The 19,638-nt window shown below is 35.0% G+C and overlaps 2 protein-coding genes across 2 annotated transcripts; both read left to right on the top strand.

The window, feature by feature from the left end:
* Positions 1-1,003: 1,003 nt before the first annotated feature.
* On the top strand, positions 1,004-12,433 carry LOC136802740 (uncharacterized). Its single transcript, XM_067059490.1, has 15 exons — positions 1,004-1,156; positions 1,515-1,563; positions 2,758-2,984; positions 4,324-4,468; positions 4,704-5,044; positions 5,663-5,786; positions 6,337-6,482; positions 6,790-6,920; positions 7,420-7,582; positions 7,902-7,996; positions 8,724-8,880; positions 9,293-9,356; positions 9,680-9,942; positions 10,661-10,838; positions 11,293-12,433. The coding sequence occupies exons 1-15, from the start codon at positions 1,112-1,114 to the stop codon at positions 11,460-11,462; spliced, it is 2,298 nt and encodes a 765-aa protein (XP_066915591.1). The 5' UTR covers positions 1,004-1,111; the 3' UTR covers positions 11,463-12,433.
* Positions 12,434-12,764: 331 nt separating this feature from the next.
* LOC136802739 (uncharacterized) lies at positions 12,765-18,660 on the top strand. Its single transcript, XM_067059489.1, has 6 exons — positions 12,765-12,967; positions 13,576-13,779; positions 15,202-15,369; positions 15,629-15,839; positions 16,739-16,799; positions 17,896-18,660. Exons 1-6 carry the CDS (start codon positions 12,880-12,882, stop codon positions 18,187-18,189), a joined length of 1,026 nt encoding a protein of 341 aa, XP_066915590.1. The 5' UTR covers positions 12,765-12,879; the 3' UTR covers positions 18,190-18,660.
* The last annotated feature ends 978 nt before the right edge of the window (positions 18,661-19,638 follow it).

Here is a 19,638-nt window from a genome sequence, read left to right as displayed (position 1 = left end):
AGCATACATCAATGTTCTCAGTCAAATTACTCAATTTTTTTATGAGATAGATGATTTTTTTTGCTCATGAGGGCTTACATGTGTTTAGACATGGAATTTTGGTTGCTTGGCGTGTTTTTATAGAGAAACTGGCCAAATTCGATATTTTTTATAAGCACATTATCAATTACTTAGGTATTAGCTTTTCTCAAGATTGGCTCTTTCATTCTTTATGATTTTTTGCATAACTATAAACCCTCGAATTTGACGGAGCCCGATTTTCATATGCCGACATGAGCATTTTTTATTTCCTTGCCATTGTCGGGATTTGCCGACATGCGAAATTTCGACCTATTTGCTGCAAATTTATCATTTTTTACAAGATTTTTCCACCATATGGTTTGAAATGAAAAAATGAATAGTTAAAAACTTTTCCATGTTGAAAAATAACTATTCTACAATGTTCAACTCAAAATTATATTCCTTGGCTAATACTTCATATGTTACTCAGAAAATGAAGTGAAAATCGCTACCTTTTGCCATGGTCGAACCATTCTTAAATTCCACTTATTGGGATTATCTTCTAGAAGTTCAGGGTTCTAAGTGTCAAAAAGTAGGATACCGCTGCTTTCACAGCACTTTGAGTAAATGAAAGTAGATATACTTTTTGCAATCCTCATATTCAAGGTCTGAAAACAGGCAACCTCAGAAACTTCCACTTTCAAGTACCCATGAAGTTTACCTAGTCTAACTGTACCAATAATGAAAAGAACCCAATGAAGCACAGGTAAACCCTAGTCTATGTAATGCTAATGTAATCCATGCCTAACAAAATTTGTTAACGGTATGATGTTTAGGTTGTCATAGAAACTTCATGATAAAATGAATGTAAAGGATTGAAAATCGCTCGTTATAGATCATATTCAGCATTAAAATCCCTTTTCAATACGGAATATTTTTCCTTATCAATTAATCATGAGTTTTGAAAAATTTTCACTGATAGATTTTAACGATTTAAGAAAATAAATTTTATTTTCATAATTTTGATATTTATTGTGCTCTAATAAGGAGTTATTGGCTATAGTTAGAATTTAGAAAATTGTATGGTGTGAAATCAACACAGTTATCAAAAATGGGCTTCAAGCCTGGTATGATAGTATGGGTTCTCTTGTTACAGGTAAATAATGATTTGTTTTGTTTGGTTCCACCAAGTTAATATTTTATCTGACCCATTACTTCGTTTGTATTTACTAATCATCAAAATTGAAAGTCTGAGAGACTTATGTATATCTTTTCATGCTTTCATCGGGAAAAATTTCGTTACTTTTTTGAAAATCTTTGTCGCATACCTACGTTGGGTAAAACTTGAGGAAAATTTCGTCAATTGCGCCTAAATATATCATCACTTTTCCTTGACTAAGCTTCCCCCTTTAGTAAGCTAGTTACAATGCTTATACATAATCTTGGCCTTCATTTCATTTCGATTTGCTGTCAGATTTGCGTCACCATTATTTTACTTGTTTTTTTTTCTTCAGATTTTACAAATCCAATGTGCAGCTTATGTTGATCCAATGATTGGGCTTGGTAAGGTTTTTATTGGAACAGTCCACAAGTCTCGGTTGGGTTATCTCTCCTACGAACGAATCCTCGATGGGCTCTTCCAGAAATTGTCCGTGCATGGGGAGGGAGGTGGAGGATATAGTGTCCGGGGTGTAGTGAAAAATCTAAAAAATTTGCCTTGTTGCTCGTGCTCTGTTTTTGAGCAACTTTGCTCTTTTTGAGGGTAATTTTGAATGTCCAAAGGGTCAACTGATGCTTGTCCAGGGGGTTACACCTGCTGTTCGGGGGTCAAAAGTCACCATGTCCGGGAGTAAATTTCCAAAAAATCTTATATCCTCCACACCACCACCCCCCCCATATTCAATTTTTTTTCTGGAAGAGCCCCTTTCGATATTAATAAATGAAGCATTAGAAATCGAAAAACATTTGTGTACAATTAGAGCCTTGTAGAAATACCTCAAAAAAGGTGTGAAGATAATAACGTGGCTAAAATTTAGCGTAAAAGCATACTGATAAAAATCAGTATAAAACTCAACTATTCATGATATGCATCACTGCAATGTCTTCATCTGACATTACATCACAGGCCCGATAGCTGATTGGTTGTAAGTGACGTAAAATTAATCATTAGATCACATTCAACCAATCAGCTGTTTGGTCCGTGGAAGACATTGCAATTGTGCATATCACGAATAAAGGACTACACGTTTTTTTTTTATTAGAACCTAGTCTATAAGACATATAGGCTGAAATTCGTCGAAAAATTAAGAACATCTTAAGAACATGCCCAGCCTCAGTTTGGAAAAAAATAACAAGAAACTACAATTTTTTCCTCTTTTTAAGCAGTTTTAACCGAATTTATGGGTGGATCTTCAAAAGTCGAGAGTCAAATATTGTCCAAATTTTGCCAAATTTAAGTGCTCTTTGTTTTGTATCATATTGTCGATTTAGAGTAGTCTGAAAAATTAAGAACGCATTTTTTTTTAAGAACATTTTAGGCTGAAAATTGCTAAAAAAAATAAGCACATCCAGGCTCAGCCAAATTTTAGGTGTTCTAATAAAAAAAAAACGTGTATTCTTTCGATATGATGATGAGACTTTTTCAGTATGTTTGTCGAAAACCAAAAAAAAAGGAAAATCAATTCTTTTTTTTTTCACAATTTTAAAATAAAACTCTGTTTTTTTTCTTTTAATTCACTTTTTGAATTTGTTTTTTAGAAACTGATTGCACCAACTTGAATTCGGTTTTGGAATACAAATCACCTGGTTATGACGGTACTAACACTTACCCGCTCAACAAGAAATGTGGATGGAAGATGAGTACAGTGGCACAAGAAGCTGACTTTTCAATCACTTTCCATTCGTTTGATTTGGAATATTCTTTGAGATGTTACGATTGGGTTCATCTTTATAAGAAATTGGATGGCGATACTGAATGGACAAGAGTAAGTTTATTGACTCTCGCAACGACCTCAAAAATTAAGCCCTGAAATCTAGACTGCATCATTTTATCTTCCTTTGTTTCGAGCACAAAAACTCCTTCTCTAAGAGACTGGCTAAAAAGTTTGAAGATGTCTTTCTTGAAGACTATCTGAAATTTTACTCATTGGCCAAATACTTTATCAAATCTTCTTAATTGAGTGTAACAAAAAAATAGCTTTCTTTATCATGGTAAAAAAACATGTATCGTTTCTATGATTGATACTAGACTGTCTTGTTTACTCGTATTTCTTCCGAGTCTAATCTAATCTTAACTGGAACTCCGAAAACGGACCCTTAGAGAGACTGAATTTTTGCAAAATAATTACCCTTAGAGTGACAAAATCTCTCTCAAAGAGGAAAGAAAAAAAAAACTCACCCTTAGGGAAGTTTAAAAGAACGAATTTTACCGTCCGTGCAAACACAACACCTATTTTTGGACCTACCCTAAGGTAGTCCTTTAAATTAACCCTTGTCCGTCCGTCCGTCCGTCCGTCCGTCCGTTCGTCTGTTGCCAGCTTTTCTCGGGATCGATTTTTGAGAAAAAAATTTTCCGCGAAATGCCGAAAGCCGGAAATCGCCGGTTTCTGGATTTTCATTGGACTTTGCCATAATTGGGGGTTTTTCATTAAAAAATTATATCAATGCCCACATCAACATGTTTCAATTTCAATAAATTTTTGAAGCCGGGAACTTTCTAAAAATCGCCCGGACGGCGGAATCGGCGGTCATTTCGCCGAAAAAGGTTTACTATACATGAATTTGACACTGATGCAAATGTCATACTAAATTGTGACGGAGCCATTTTGAAAAAAACTTCATTCGGCCGAAAATGCCGGAATAGCCGGAAACATGGTTTTTCGGCATTCTCAAGATTTCATCGGTTTTCTGATTTTGCTTTAAGAGGCGTAGTAACAATGCTCAAACAGGCCGAGTCCGATTTGAGAAAAAAATTTCCGCGAAAAATGCCGAAAATATGCGGAATCAGCGTGGGCAGATTTCATTGGACTGGCCTTACAAGGGTTTGCAAAACATTGAAAATAGCAAAGCCCCCATCAGCATGTTTTATTTTCAATAAAATTGATTTTACTCCCCTTCCCTCTTCCCCCATCAACAATCAATCAAATTAATGTTTTATTCATTTTTGCAAAACGCTATATCGTTTGACTGATTCTTTTAATTTTTCTCCTTATTGCCTTATTATCTAGCTTTCATCATCAGGTAGGTCCATTCAGCATGTTGCTTGTTTCTAAGTAACCTCACCCAGGTTTTAACTATATTTATCTTGCTTGTTCTTTTGGACAGACTTCCCCAGCTCAAGGATATTGTGGAGCTTTGAATGCATTCTCAGTCACCATGACTGGCAAAGAAGTCCTCCTTGTCTTCAAATCTGACTCTTCCCAAGTGCATAAAGGCTTCAATGCCACCGCTCATTTTCACATCACTGCATGTATGTATTTAACGCTAATATTTTTTATTGCTTTATCAATACTGTATGTATTTTCTAAAGTGCCACAGTCTTGTGCCACATTTTCAAGAATTTTGGACGGTACCCCATCCTATTGAGTGGCTTTTTTATAGTGTGAAATTTTGATAGAACTTGCGTTTGGAGAAAGTTGTTTAACATTGGTTTTGTGATGGAAAATATATCTTCAAATCCTCACTAAATTCTCCTTTTCAAACAGCTGCACCTCAAGCTCAAAAAGTGTTGGATCAATCCAATCCACATGGAAGTAACCTCACCTACCAAGAATACGACACAGTCACCTTAAAATGTAACGTCTCTGAAGATATTCCCAAAGCTTCTATTACATGGTTGAAACTCTCTGAACCGATGTATGTTTCCATGCCAACTGTTAACGTGACCGTCAACTCTACCGGTTCCATCGTTAACGTTACTGTGGCCAATAGCACCATGGCCAATTACACCATGGCAAATTTCACCACAACGGTTGCAACCACTACAACTGCAGCTTTTTCAACGGATGATTGGGATAACTCAACAATGCCCTCTCGAATGGTCCAGGTAAAGTTCCTCATTACATCCTAATGGAAGAATGTGTTTTAACCTCAATCCTCGGCAGTTAAAACAAAATAATGCGCCATCACCCTTTGCTGAGTAGACAACAGTAGTAGCCCCATAGATTTATAAAGCCCGAAGGGCTAGATGGAGTGCTTTAAGCTCTTCCAAGCAAAAAAAAAGTGAATATCGCAAAAAATATTGCTGCTATTGTTTTCGAAAACCCGCGAAGCTTCTGATTGGTCAAGCGCTGAAATTTATGGTAATGTCACGTGACCTAGGTAGGATTTCCTAACCTTTCCTACCTAACCTAACTTTTCAGCAAGAGCATGATATCTAGCCCTTCGGGTTTTATAAATCTATGAGTAGCCCATAGTTAGTTCGGTACCGGCAATTTCTTCAATATGAACAAATAAATGAAATGGCGAGAAACGAGGAGGCGAGTATCAAATTGTCGATACTGAACTGTAATCTACTTTTAAATTATTTTGATTTAATCAGAAGTAAAATAGCTTCATCTAGTGTTTTATAAGATATCTGTGGCTCTGACCTGCTTCTGTCTTCACTGCCATGTTTCAAAGATTAAATACATTCGAAGTTTATACCTTTGTTTTCTTCCTTCAGCTTCAACACGGTAACGGTACTCTTCAACTTCATAAGCTGCAAAAAGATGATACTGGTTATTACCGTTGCGTAGCAACCAACAAATATGGCAGCTCATCTGTTGATTATCACATGACTGTACTTGGTAAGCTTTCTTTGTGGTTTTTTTTTTCATGTTTCATTTTTGTTTTTCGTGATATATTTCGGCTGCCTCATTTTCTTACCACCACAGTGTTTAAAGCTCTTCCGTCTCAAAGAAATTTTAAAAAGAGACTTTTCCGTATCACAGCAAATTAAAAAGCAGAGAATTTTGGCCTTAGCTTAGTGTTTAAAACCCCACTTCTGCCTGACACGAGAATTTCTTCTTTGATCAATGCCTTACCATCTCTACGGAGTAAATTGGTACAACCTACCTAACACCCTGGCTCAAAGTTCTGGTAGATGTTACTTTTGCCGAAATTGGAACAATACCCATGTGAGAAGAATTTGATCTTCATGGGCCTAAAGATTTTCTTCGAAATAAAGATTAGTTCGAAATATAGAAAGTATTTGCACTACTTTCCAGCTGAGGGAACCAAAGTTTTTTTCGAATTATAGAATGATTCGAATTAGAGAGAGTTAACTGTATATACTTAAGATGTTTTATCTATGCTCTGTGTTGTCCTAACGTTTCATTTAATAAATTCTTTTGGCAGAAAAATGTTTGTGCCCAAAGGATATTTATGTTGGATATTACTACAAGACCCCGTATACACGTCACTTGGACGAAAACAACCAATATACTGGTGTGTTCTATAATATGCTGAACGAAATGGTAGATGAAGTCTGCAACTGTACAATGGTAAATATACATCAGTTTCATTAGTTTAACCAACAGCGCCATTATTTTATTTTACGTCACACTGGGGACCTATAATGTATAATCCATTATTTTACGATTATTTTACGAATTTATGTAACGACTATTTGGCGGGGATTTAATTTGGCGATTGAAGGAAAAAATACTTTTAGCGGGAACTTAATTTGGCGGATTTCGGCTAAATCCGCCAAATCCGTCAAATTTCCTTTCCGCCAAAATTTCTTCCCTTAAGTTAATACTGACATAATTATCTTGCTGAATTTCTTTATTTCATTTTCTCTTCGTTCAGAAACCAACCGTTCATTGGACAGGCAAGCGAAATCCACAAAACGGTATCATAGGTCTTCACTCGGCCATTCAAGACGAAAAGTTCGATATCTACCTTCCCATCAAGAACAACAAATTGGTCAACAAATACAAGTAATAACTCTTTTTTAACTCTTCGAGTTTCAAATCATGACATCACCGCAAAAATAAATCACTACGAATAGTAGGGGGTTTGGGATTTGTAGCATCTTTCATGGGACACCGCAATTTTGAGACTTTTTTGAGGGGTGCCCGCGAATTAAGCCTGACTAAAGTTTTTATGACCAAAACTGATATTCCTAACCCATAAATGAGTTTAAGATTAACTAATGAAATTACTGGAATTCTTATCTGCCATGAGTAATAAACACCATCTTTTTATCCACTTTTGGGTGAGTCTATTCATGATATGCAGCACTTGGAGAGTCTTCTGAGAATTTTCAAAAATTACCACCCAATACGTCACTTTTTGACGTATTTGGTGGAAACTTTTAAAAGTTCTCAGAAGACTCTCCAGTGGTGCATATCATGAATTAATAGCGTTCGGTGCCTTTGAGTTCCATTGGCATCCTTCGATAACATCTCTAAATCAGTATCTCATGTTATTTTGCAGGGGTTACTACTTTTTACCAATGTTTCCATCACCTGGTATTGCAATGATGATGGTCAAAGATAAAGATGAAGGTCTTGTGTTAAGAATTGTGGAAAGTTCATGGTCTGTCATGGTGATTGCAGTCTTGATGGCTATGGTGTCTGGTATCATTATGTGGATGCTGGTTAGTGACGTCATCCCTGCCCATCCTTTCCTTTGCTATGATTTTAATATAGTTTTTCTTTCCATTAAACTCAATAAGAATTTATAGTTGGAATAAAGTTGAGTTTTAATGGAGTCAAATAAAAGTATGGGGCTCGGCTACTATAGTTTCAAAATGTGTGACATATTTGATTTAAAATTGGATATAGACCAGAAAAGCAAATTAGATTTATATTAAGTTTTAGTGGCAAAATTGTGAAGCTGTCCAGATATTATAGCCAAGTCTTAAGCAATATTTATTTGTTTCATTATAATTTTTTTCACGATTGTGATTCCTTTAGGAATGTCCCTTCAACCCTGAAGAATTTCCACGTAAAGCAATCGGAGGAATGATAGAAGGTTGTTGGTGGGCTTTTGTTACCATGACGACTGTAGGGTAAGAAGCTTCCAAAATATTGTCACCAATAAGGTTTATCTATGCTAGAGTCGAATCTCCTATGTAGGGTTTAAAGCCACTTATTTCCGATACAAGTTATGCGCCTTGTGTGGTTTTTATACAAACGCTGAATTGGAAGTAACATTTACTGCCAGAAAAATGGAAAATTTTTAAACACGAAATAAAGTGCTTGATTCAATACGTCATCCAAAATACGACGCAAATTTTAATGTTTCATTTTTCTGGCTTGGCAAAGTTTGAAGATTAATTTCTCTAGCCTGTGAATTGAAACTCAATCTCTAGCCTGTGAGTTGAAACTCAATCCCTAGCCTGTGAATTGAAACTCAATCTCTAGCCTGTGAATTGAAACTCAATCTCTAGCCTGTGAATTGAAACTCGATCTTTAGCCTGTGAATTGAAACTCAATGGTCCAAACGGTGAATAACAATTCCAGCAAATCTGGTCATTCAGACCACGAAAATAAGCTCTGTTTCCGTTTATTTATTCTTCTTTATGGTAACTTGGGGATTCACACCTTGTAAGGAAATTACACTTGATAATTATGTGTACTCAGAAGGGCTATTAGTACAAATAGTGGGGAAAACATCCTCCACAGTGCCGTAACCAAACGTAAATCTCGTGATCCAAGCCACGATAAACTTCCAATATGAATATCACTGTGACGATAAACTCAAACTTATTTCGATGATTTTTCTTTATGTTCTAGTTATGGAGATATTGCACCAATAAGTGTCCCTGGTCGCTCCTTTGCATTGGTTTGGATTCTGATCGGCCTGGTCATCACCGCAATCTTAACTGGTGTAATTACAACCGGTTTAACATCAAGCGTTATGACGTCATCAGCCAAAATTTACGGGACTAAAGTAAGTTGGTAAAATAATGAAAAAACAGTTAACACTCGCTAATTCGAACTCGAAAGGGAAATTCTAATTTGCTCGAATTAGAGAAAGATTCGAAATAATAAAAAGTAATATAGGTGGGTTTCCCCTTGACGGGAACTGAGAATGAGTTCGAATCATAGGAAGATTCAAATAATAGAAGTTCGAATTAGCGTGAGTACTGTAATGAGAGTAAATTCAATATTTTACCAATTTACCTGCGTTCAGATAAATATATTCTGCTTTGGAGCAGAATCAAAATCAAAATATGATAGCCGCATTTTTTTTTCACCGTTCAACATATTTTGCTTTGGAGTTATCTTCTGAAACTTTTTATGCAAAGTGAAAAGTCTTTTCTCTAGTGTTAAAATGACCCAATCTTACTTTATTTTTTTAGCTTGGTGCCATCTCCAACTCTAATGAATATTTCTTCGGTGCACGAAGAAATGGAGATATGCAAGGTCTCATCATTCTTTTATCTTAAGAACTTCATTACAGGGGCATGTAGACACTGTAGCGCCATAAAGTCTGATATTAAAACCTCTTTAATTAAAACCAGCCGTGGTGTCCTTGAAAAAGCAAATAAAATTCGTGTTAAATTTTTGCGTGTTCATTTCAAGGCCGTTAATTATGTGTCTATTTAATTTCGTGTAATAAGGCAGTAGCTGAAAAGATAATTACAGTGTAATAAAAATCTGCTCTCCTACACAAATTTTTCACCCCTCTTGTCTACGCTACTGTAAGATATTCACCGTAATGACATTATAATCATTTTCAATAATAGAAATGGGTAGTTTCGCCAGAATCTCCAAAGACATGAAGAGTGGTATGATCAAGGGTGCATTGATCGATGCTTATGAGGCGTCCTACCGAACCACAGACTTTGAAGATTTCAACGTTGGTAAAATCATTGACGATAATAAAGTGTATGGTATTGCTTTTGGTCGATCTATGTCTGACTCCATTCTTTATGACAAGTTTGAGAATTGGATGGAAGCCAACAAAGGACGAGTGTTGAGAGCCGTTGAACAAAATGTCAAAAGTTTCGTAAGTGTTTGATTCATAGTCCGTATAAAAAACCTTGGTTTGGAACCTCGCTGTTTTTGCTTTTTGTTAGCTTTTTTTATTTGTCAATATCAAAAGATAAAAATCGATTTGCCTGGTTTTTGATCACGTTACCAAGTACTCCTCTTGGGATTGGTTAAAAAGATTGAATCACATGATCAAATAGTGAGCAAAACAAACCAATTTTTCAACGCAAGTTCAAGAAAGAAACAAAGGAAAGAAACAAGGCTTCCAGACCGGGTTTTTTATACGGACTATAGTTTGATCCTTCACTTTCAGAACAGTACGTTACAGACTTAAATTAAATCTCACTGCATATGGCTACGAATTTCCACTCCTCCGAAGTTGCCGAGTTTTTTGAGTGTTTACTAGTATTCACTGAGCGTACGTTGTCCATAACACTGATCCCTGACTACTTGACTGGATCGGGTTTCAAATATAAAAGGAAGTGTGTCCAGTTTAAGAGAGACTAATCTGGCATCTTGTATTCTATTTTGATTGTCAACAGCAGAATTCGAATGTTTTGAAATTCGAACGTTCGAAAATCTAACGTCAAACAAAAAACAACATGGCAGACTATAACCGACCATAAAACTGGACACACTTTCACGGGAAATTTGTTGAAACATGGTAAGTACTGGAAAGATTTTCATGGGCTGAAATCGAGGAAATGTATTCATTCATTACATTTTCATTGCAGAAAAAAGGTGATGCAGAAGCTTTGGCAAAGTCAGCAGACATTTTCGATCCAGCATCAACATACTTCAAGAAGTCGGTCAACACATCCATCTATTTGCTCATTGTTTTCATCATTGGTGGTTTGATGTGGGAATACATCTATTTGAGACCACGAGACCGAATGTTAGCCTCTGCTAACAGTAAGTTTTTCTTTCATCCACGTAACATGCAGTTGTCTCACTCTTTTTTATAAGAACCAATAAATTTTTGTGGATAAGTTCAACTATTCTTGTTTTATTTTGGCACTTCGAGGTTCATATTGGTCTTATCCTGTTTTTATTTTAAGGACAATATTGAGGCATTTCAGGCTTTGTACTACTTTGACTAAATTTACCTAAACTTCAGTCTTTCAGACTTGGCATTGTTCTGAAATTTTTCAGTTTCGTCCTTCTTATAAAATTGTTTTTATAAAAAAGGAGAGTATTCTAGAAGAAAACATTTGGGGTATTTTACTCCGATTAAAGCAACTTTTGAGATCTTTGTTGGCTTTTTTTTTTTTTTTTTTTTTTTTGAGAATCTTTTTGCCAAATTATTCTTTAAACGTTGAGATTCTTACACGGTTTCACGACCAATTTTTTCATATTTTCTTTATAGAACTTGAGTTGCTTGTGTCAGAGGATGGTGTGAAGCAAGCCAAGTTTTGTAAAGTGTTGAAAGGGAATGTTTTGAAGGATGTGGATGAGCTGAAGGAACGAATGGCGAACATCGTCACCACAAAAGCTTATGTACACAAACAACAAATCAAGCAATTTCATAAGCAATAATGGAAAATATGGAAATAATGGAATTTTTTCGAGAAAGTTAAGCGAAAGTTAAGAGTTAAGCAAATGGACAGTGACATGATTGTCAGATAAACCTTTAAACTCCAACTGTCGGAGAAGTATGATTTGCTGCATACGGCAGATTGTGATTTGAAAATGTATTTTTAATTTTTAAAGTTTGAATTTTGTATATAGTATTATGCCAAGGTATTCTACGAGCTGACGAACTTGTACTGAACATTCGTTCATGTCAAGTCTGTAGCGAGTTTATGTATCTGTGTTTTTTGCGACGGAGATGGTTAGCTTCTAAGTTGACTAGATCCTGATTGACTGAGAACGGAGGTAAGTCAACACTTTTACCGTCCTCAATTTTGCGGGTCAGAAATGTGGGCTATTCCAAATCGCTTCAGCCACTCTGCCGTCCTCAAGAGTGAAAATACATAAACTCGCTTGTGGTGGGGAGAATATCGTTTTTCTAATTTTTTTATTAGGGTAATCTCACTGCACATTTATATTACGTTTTGAGAAAATTGATTGACTCGCCGATTTTTTTTTAATGAGAAGTTTTGGTTATTCTAAAGTTCTTTTGACGATTTGTGAATTTAAAGATTGAGGGAAATTAAGACGAAATTTAGCTCCATCGGGACTACATACAAACCACTTTAAATCAGCTGGAACACAATACAATGTTCATCCAACATTATATGGACGTTATGAACATTATCCAAAACGTTGAAACAACATAAGGATTACATCAGTTGAGTAAACAGTTGAGTAAACAGATAGCAGGGAAAGCCATCTTCCAATAAACGAAAATATCGAATTATGTAGGCTCGAATAAAATGAGTGTCTTCTCACTCGCGTTTTTATTCTATTTTTATTGAAAATAATACGAGCTTCCATTGTAAAGTTGTAAATACGCACACAATATTGATGATTTATGGGTAATTTATAAGACTTTTTAAGAACTAAAATTTCAATTTCCTTTACTTTTCACGGACATAGTCTCTTCACTCTTATCTTAATATGAAGATTTTCATTTTCTTACGTTTCCGTCACCCATATTTCATATCGGGACAGTGTCTGCCTATATAAGCAAAAAAAGTTTCTTTTCCTCTTTCTGACCAATCTTGCTTCACATCCGTGTCAATCTAAAACTTGTGATTTAAAATTGACGAGTAAGCAAACGATATCACTCTTATTTAAAAACAAAACCTTTAAAACGTCAAAATCAATCAGGCGTGCAATGCAGAAAATGAGAAAAAAAATAAATCAGTTGTTTGAAATCAAAATGGTAGAGAAGACGCAAACTAATTCATGTATTTCCGCTAAAGATTTTGCTAATTTCAGGCTAATGAATTTAAAATATATGGAATAGTTACGGAGAAGATTTTTGCAGTGAATATTGATCGAAGATGAAATGCGAATTTTTGGCAATGGAAGCACCATAGCATATTTATATTCGCACTTGATCTTTGTCATCTTAACTAGTGGAAAGCATACAAAAGGTAAATTTCTTTTCCTTTAAAATTGAGAATCTGTTTTTGTGTTTGAAATATAAGGTGTGTGTCAATCTTCCAAAAGCTCTCGGGAATAGGAATATATTTTATGAAGATCAAGAAGGGAAATCTTTAATCAGTAAAGACCGATTTCTCGACAAAATTGCCAATCCCGGGGTTTTTTATGTCCCTTTTATGTTTCAGAATCTTTCAACCTCAAGGACTTATCATAAGGGTAGAGATGTATGTTTCAGAGACCTAAAACTGCAATACTCGATCATCAATGAATTAGTTTTCTTGCTCTTAACCATCGATGAATTAGCATCAGTTTTACTCAAAAGCTTTTTTTACAGTTCCAACTTCCCGTACGGCTTTTTTTCTTCTTTTTAAATTTGAGGCAGGATTGCTCCTAATGTTTTGTGTTTAAAGAATAGTGGTCTGGAAATCGAGACTATCGATGAACCCGAATGAGACCTTAAATGCCATGCCAAGCTTATAAACACTAAATGACTAAATGCTTCCAAAAATTTGTTACGCAGTGCACTCAGAACTGCTCAGAAAGATATTACATATTACCCATGCATAATTCGACAAACCATTTTCCCATATTTTTATAGACTCAGCCAAAAACAATCTTTTACCAAATGGGAAGTTCGACGCCACCTTCACTCAGACTGGGATCGAACTGCGATGGACATGTCAAGGAGAACAGGCTAATTTTTCACCAATGCTTCGAACTATGATGTCATCTGTATCCAAACCATACGCTGGACTTTGTACCCAAAGAACAAGCTTCTTGCAAGGCCCCAGTATCGATATACGTAGGTTTTGGTATTTACCAATCTGATTCTAATTGTGTAAGATTTATGGTATCTACTATTGATACTACGAAGGCTAAGATAGCTAGCTGCAAAATACTAATATCGGAATACTTATTTTGTCCGTGTGGTGTTTTATGAAGAGGACCCTATTTTTTTCTACCCTAAAAAGTTGTCAATTCTCGGTAATGTTTTCCTAATGCCCTCGCAGTGCTTTTTTCTGTTAATTTGTCACTCTATTATAGAGGTAGCTGTGACAAATTTTAGCTTGTTTGGATTTTTGTCAAGGTTTCAGTAAATTTTCAACTAATCCTGCCATCCATACATAATTACTATCCAGAATTGGATACATATACCGGGTGCACCAAAAAAAAGTATACAACTTTGTCGAGATATTGTGAGCTTCAGGATTTAAATTTTTTGTTCATTCTTTTTTTATTGTATAGAGGATGCTTCAACTTGAATTTTGAGCTATCATACATTAAATTTGAAAAAGTAGTTCGAAAGTTATTTCCAAAAAACTGACTGTTTTTCCATGTCGAAATTTCAAAAAATCATTAAAAACAGCAATCACGCTATAAATAAGACAAAATGACAAAAACACATTTTCATTGTTTTTTTTTATTCCTTTTTCTCTTATCTTATATTTTGCCAACAGTTTGTCCATCTTATTTGCACGTCATGCTGCGTCCTGAACATTTCCAACACCAGCAAACTCAATGCAGACCCAAGTTTTTTGAGCAACTATTCGAGGAATGGTGATCTATTTTTTTTCAAAAATTTTCTCACACAGCACACACATAACATCAAAACATCTCTTGAAGATTTCCAAAAAGAACTTTCAACCTTTCCAAAAATATTATCCCACGTGGGAATAGCTTGTTTTACCATATTCTTAAATTCCGCAACGAGTTTTGATGAACACAATTGCATTTTTTGGTATTTTAATGTGTAAAAAAGGTAAGTGTCAAGAGAAAAGTTTGCTCGCTGTTTTTAATGATTTTTTGAAATTTCGACATGGAAAAACAGTCAGTTTTTTGGAAATAACTTTCGAACTACTTTTTCAAATTTAATGTATGATAGCTCAAAATTCAAGTTGAAGCATCCTCTATACAATAAAAAAAGAATGAACAAAAAATTTAAATCCTGAAGCTCACAATATCTCGACAAAGTTGTATACTTTTTTTTGGTGCACCCGGTATATCTGTTACTATTTCGTTGCTTTGAACTTGAAGACTTGATTGCTTACATTATCAAGTTTTTTTCTTTCATTCAAGCTAAATTATTACAGCATCTTTTGATAATCTTATACACAAAGCCACTTGCACAAACGTGACTCAATCCTGTCGTAAGCGCTCTCAAAGCGAGTTAAAGGACTGGGTTCGAATTTAACTTATTGAATTTTTATGTGTGTTTTATATACAGGCAACCTGGTAGTGAGAGATGGTTTGTATCGTGTCCAAGGATGGACCATGTTGACCAAGGGAACAACAAAAGAACAATATGATTCCATCGAACTCTGGTTAAGGTGGAAAGTCAAAGGAGCCGAAGAAGATAGCAAGCTGCTTGGTGTGAGAGGCAAATTCTTAAAAAGTATGGGAAATTGTTAAATGAATGAACACAAACTACTATACAAGTCTTTACCGATCTAAAAAAATTGTTTCACTGAAAATGAAGGTCCTTAAAGAGGTTAAATTTTCGCGAGGATTTTTTTTGAGTAGACGAAATTTCTTTCATTTTCCTATTTTCAAAAGTCTGGGTTTTAATTTTCTCACAAAACTCAATTTTTTGGACGCATATATACGTGTCCCTCGTGGTCTAAGGGCTAAAACGTAATTTTTGTACTTCACAGATGATGATTGGGTGTTCTGGAAAACGCAATTCCATCTTCTCGATTCACCGCTACCTTTTGATTACGTCATACTCTGCTTCAAAGGACCACCGGCTCATATGGATATCTTGATTGATGACGTCACGTTAGTACCCATACCTAAGCTTGCGGATTGGCGGGAATATTCTAACGACCGAATTGATGATATCAGGAAAAGAGATGTTGTTCTCAGGTATTATGATCAAATATTTGCAGAGAGATGTCAGCATACAATAACAGTGCAGTCTAAATGTGCCAAAAGTCATCAACATTGTGCACAAAGGCGTACAAGCATGAGACTTTGCACAATTATAGTTTAGGGGTAAAAATGGATTTAAACCTCAAACCCAAAAAATTGGCACCTGTTTGTGTATTTTACAGACCAGAAATGAATGAATTTTTTTTCTCCAAAGTATGTCATGTTACATACCGTTGGAAATTCGATAATACACCTTTCAGGTACTAGATACGATTAGTTAGATCAGATACAAGCTTATTTTACAGTAGCTTTTTGAGTATGGTTAGGGTGGGAAATTTTGCCTTAGAAGTGCTTATCATGGGCATGCCCGATGCAACCCATATAGCCTAAAGCTTTCGAAGTTTCATAAAAACGCGATATTCAATGTCAAGTAAGTCTAACTCTCAACCAACGCTATCCATTTAGACATCGAAAGGTCCTCTATCTAATTTGAAAGAAATAAAAATTTTCGCTGACGTCAGCAATTGCAATTTATTGGTTTCATTTTCAGATATAGGTTGTAATGTTACCCCTAAACTACAATTGTGCAAAGTCTCGTGCTTGTACGCCTTTAGTGCACAATTTTTACATAATTAGACCGTACTACTCCCTATGGGAAGACTGTTACATTTATATTCCCTCCTGATACTAAATGTAGTTAAAATCCTCTCTCTCAGTGATTTTTGCCTTGAGAATCTTTTAGCCGCTAAGTAAGAATAGAAATCAAGGATGAGAATGGGATGGTGGAGCTCAAAAAGCGATGGGCATATTTAGATTCCAAGTTATTTTAAATTCCCTTACATCTCTTGTGTTGACTACTGTTTCACTACCATCAGGCTTCTTTATCAATATAGAGTGAAGTTTGATCCAGAGGAATACCATGCGATGGATCTGATTACTACCACCACATTACAGGTACATGTTTTTTATAAGCAAGTATCTACCCCTATATCAGGCTCGCATTATGATTAGCATTCTATTGTTGGACCTACCCCGGTGGGGTGAAGGTCCTATAAATTAACCCGTGTTCGTTAGTTAGTTAGTTCGTTCGTTCGTTCGTTCGTTCGTTAGTTACCAACTTTTCTCGAGATTGGCTCATTCAATTTTTCTGATTTTTTGCACAAAGGTGCATTACTATAAACCCTCGAATGTGACGGAGCCCGATTTTCGAAAAAAAAATTTTTCCGGCCGGTAGAACCGGAAATGTCCCGAAAAAAGCGGTTTTTTGAGATTTTCTCGAGATTTTATCATTAGTTTTTTGCGATTTTTTGCACATAGATGCACATTAGTACTGCCGAAAAGGTGTTTCTTAATTGCTTTCTCCGTTCTAATAGATATATAAATCGAAATTTAAAATTATACATTACTTCCATTAAATTCTAATTATTCGTTTTATAAATAGGTAGGTCCATTAAAGTATTGCTTGTTCTTAAATAATAGAGCCATTGTTTAAGTACCAAAAAAAAATCTAATTTTTCCCGACATCTTTTCGACTACGGGTTAGTAGTAAGACTGCAGTTGACTCTCTCTAATTCGATCTTCGATGGACCAAGAATTGTCTTTGAACTAGATAAAGATTCGAATTACAAAGAGTTATTCAAACCACTTTCCATAGCTGAGGGGGGCTAATATTTTATTTCGAATTATTGAAAGATTCGAAAAACGGAATATCGAATTAGAGAGAGTTGACTGAGATTTCATTTTTATCATAGTGATTATAAAAAACACTGGTCTGGAAGGCTTTTTTGTCTCTTTTTATTGTTAAAAGATGGAGCTTACGTACCAAAATCGATTTATTTTGCAAACTTTTTGATCATGTGATTAGAAAATAGACCAATCCCAAGAGGAGATTTTGGTAACGTGATCAAAAAGTATGCAAATCGCAACTTGTCATTTGTTTGTAACAAAGGAAAATTGAACAAAAAGCTAAAACAATACTTTACCAGACCGGTATTTTTTATAATGAATATGTTTCTATGAAATGACTAATGACTAAAAGAACTTTCACTAGGTAAAACAGACTTCCAGCGATTTTGGATGGGGCGGTTCAGTTCATTTCGAAGCCATCGAAAACAATCCAATTTACCGCAATTTTATTGAAAGGACTTTCGAATGGGCGACCATGGAACACCGCTTGAAATGGCCCTTTATCGAAACCCTCCAGGTTGGGCTTGTTTTTTCTTCTTTCTATACATCTGATGATACTGAGGTTAAGCATTCCAGGATAATCACGAAGACGGACGAAAGATTTAATAGGCTAGTGAAAATACGAAATTTGATTGATAGAAACTCACTAGCCTGTTAAATCTTCGTTCGTCGTCGTGCAAAGTTGTAGGTGCATCCGTTAATTACACGTTTTTTGTTTTTTTTTAAGAAACACACTTTTAAGAAACATGAGGCTCAAAATGCCTAAAAACTAAGAAACATCTAAGAAACATGCTGAGGCTGAGAATGAGAAAATAACATTTTTTAAATTTTTTTTTTTAATAACCTTCCAATCCAGCCTTCCATGAGGCTGATTATGTTAAAAAGTTTAGAAACATGTAAGAAACATTTAAGGCTCAAAAGGCCGATTTCTTAAGAAACATTGAGGCTGCTTGGTAAAACTAGTTTCTTAAAAAAAAAACGTGTATGTCACATGCGCGTTTTTTATAAGAACATCCAAAATTTTTGAAGCCTTCGGATGTTCTTAGCTTTTTGAGTTTTATACCTAAAAATGAACATGTTCTTATTTTGACAATCTTGTAAATATTTTTGACCGTTTTCCTAAGAAATAGGATGTTTTTTAAGTCCACAAAGCCTTAAAATGCTCTTAACTTGTTCTTAACATTTTGCCAGAAACCTTAAGCCTATTCGTCGTTCATAAAAAAATATTTAACATCAAATTTTTAAATTACTTGCTATTTTTTAAAAGAATTAAAATCACCACGTACAAAAATCACCTTGTTCTTTCCATACTTTTGATTTTTTAGGTCGTTTAAATATAAGATATCATGGTAATTTTGTTGGAGTCTTTTTGTAAGGAAGGGTTTTGAAATTTAGAAAAAGAAGATGAAAATGAAGAAGAAAAAAATGAAGATGGTAGAAGAGTTAACACATTTTTGAAGGGATTTTGTTCCAACTTAAACAAATTCTCAAAAAAATACAGTCAAAAGATATTACAAATATAGTTTGACGTCCTGGCTTCTTGAACTTGCCTGTTTTGGTTCAATCCTTATTAACTTTGTATCATACTTGTATGAATAATATTTTTGAATTTCTTCACAAGGTCTCCAAGATCAAAAATTGAGTGAAAATGAAAGTTTTATCACTTTCAAGCTCATTTTTGGGGCGTTATTTTTATCTGGGTAGCTCTTTTAAAGTTTTTTTTTCAATTGTTCACTCACATATTTCCATACCTTTATAAGGAATTTTCAAAAGTTATAGTCATGACTTATTGTGGGATTTCTTTATATTAGTCTGAAAATCAAGGTCGAATTACCAGTTAATAAAAAACCTTTTCAAAGGGTATGATTTTGTCATTTTCAAAATCCTTTAGATACACAATTCACCATTTTTCAATTTTCCTTGAAACTTCTGATGCTTTTAGGTTCGAAATATAAAAAAAAAAAAGGGTGTTAATATTCGAAAACAGATGCCAACAAAAGATGGAAAAGTCCGGTTTGAATTTATTCCAACCCAAAATAACCAACCCAAAATAACCCGGGCATTTTCCACTTCTTTAATGGCGAACACCCGGTCTTATTTGAGTGAT

This window comes from Clytia hemisphaerica, unplaced genomic scaffold, assembly GCF_902728285.1.
Source record: "Clytia hemisphaerica strain Z4C2 unplaced genomic scaffold, Clytia hemisphaerica genome assembly, whole genome shotgun sequence".
Lineage (NCBI taxonomy): Eukaryota > Metazoa > Cnidaria > Hydrozoa > Leptothecata > Clytiidae > Clytia > Clytia hemisphaerica.
The sequence above is the reverse complement of the archived record's forward strand: the minus strand, read 5'-3'. Positions and strand labels throughout refer to the sequence as shown.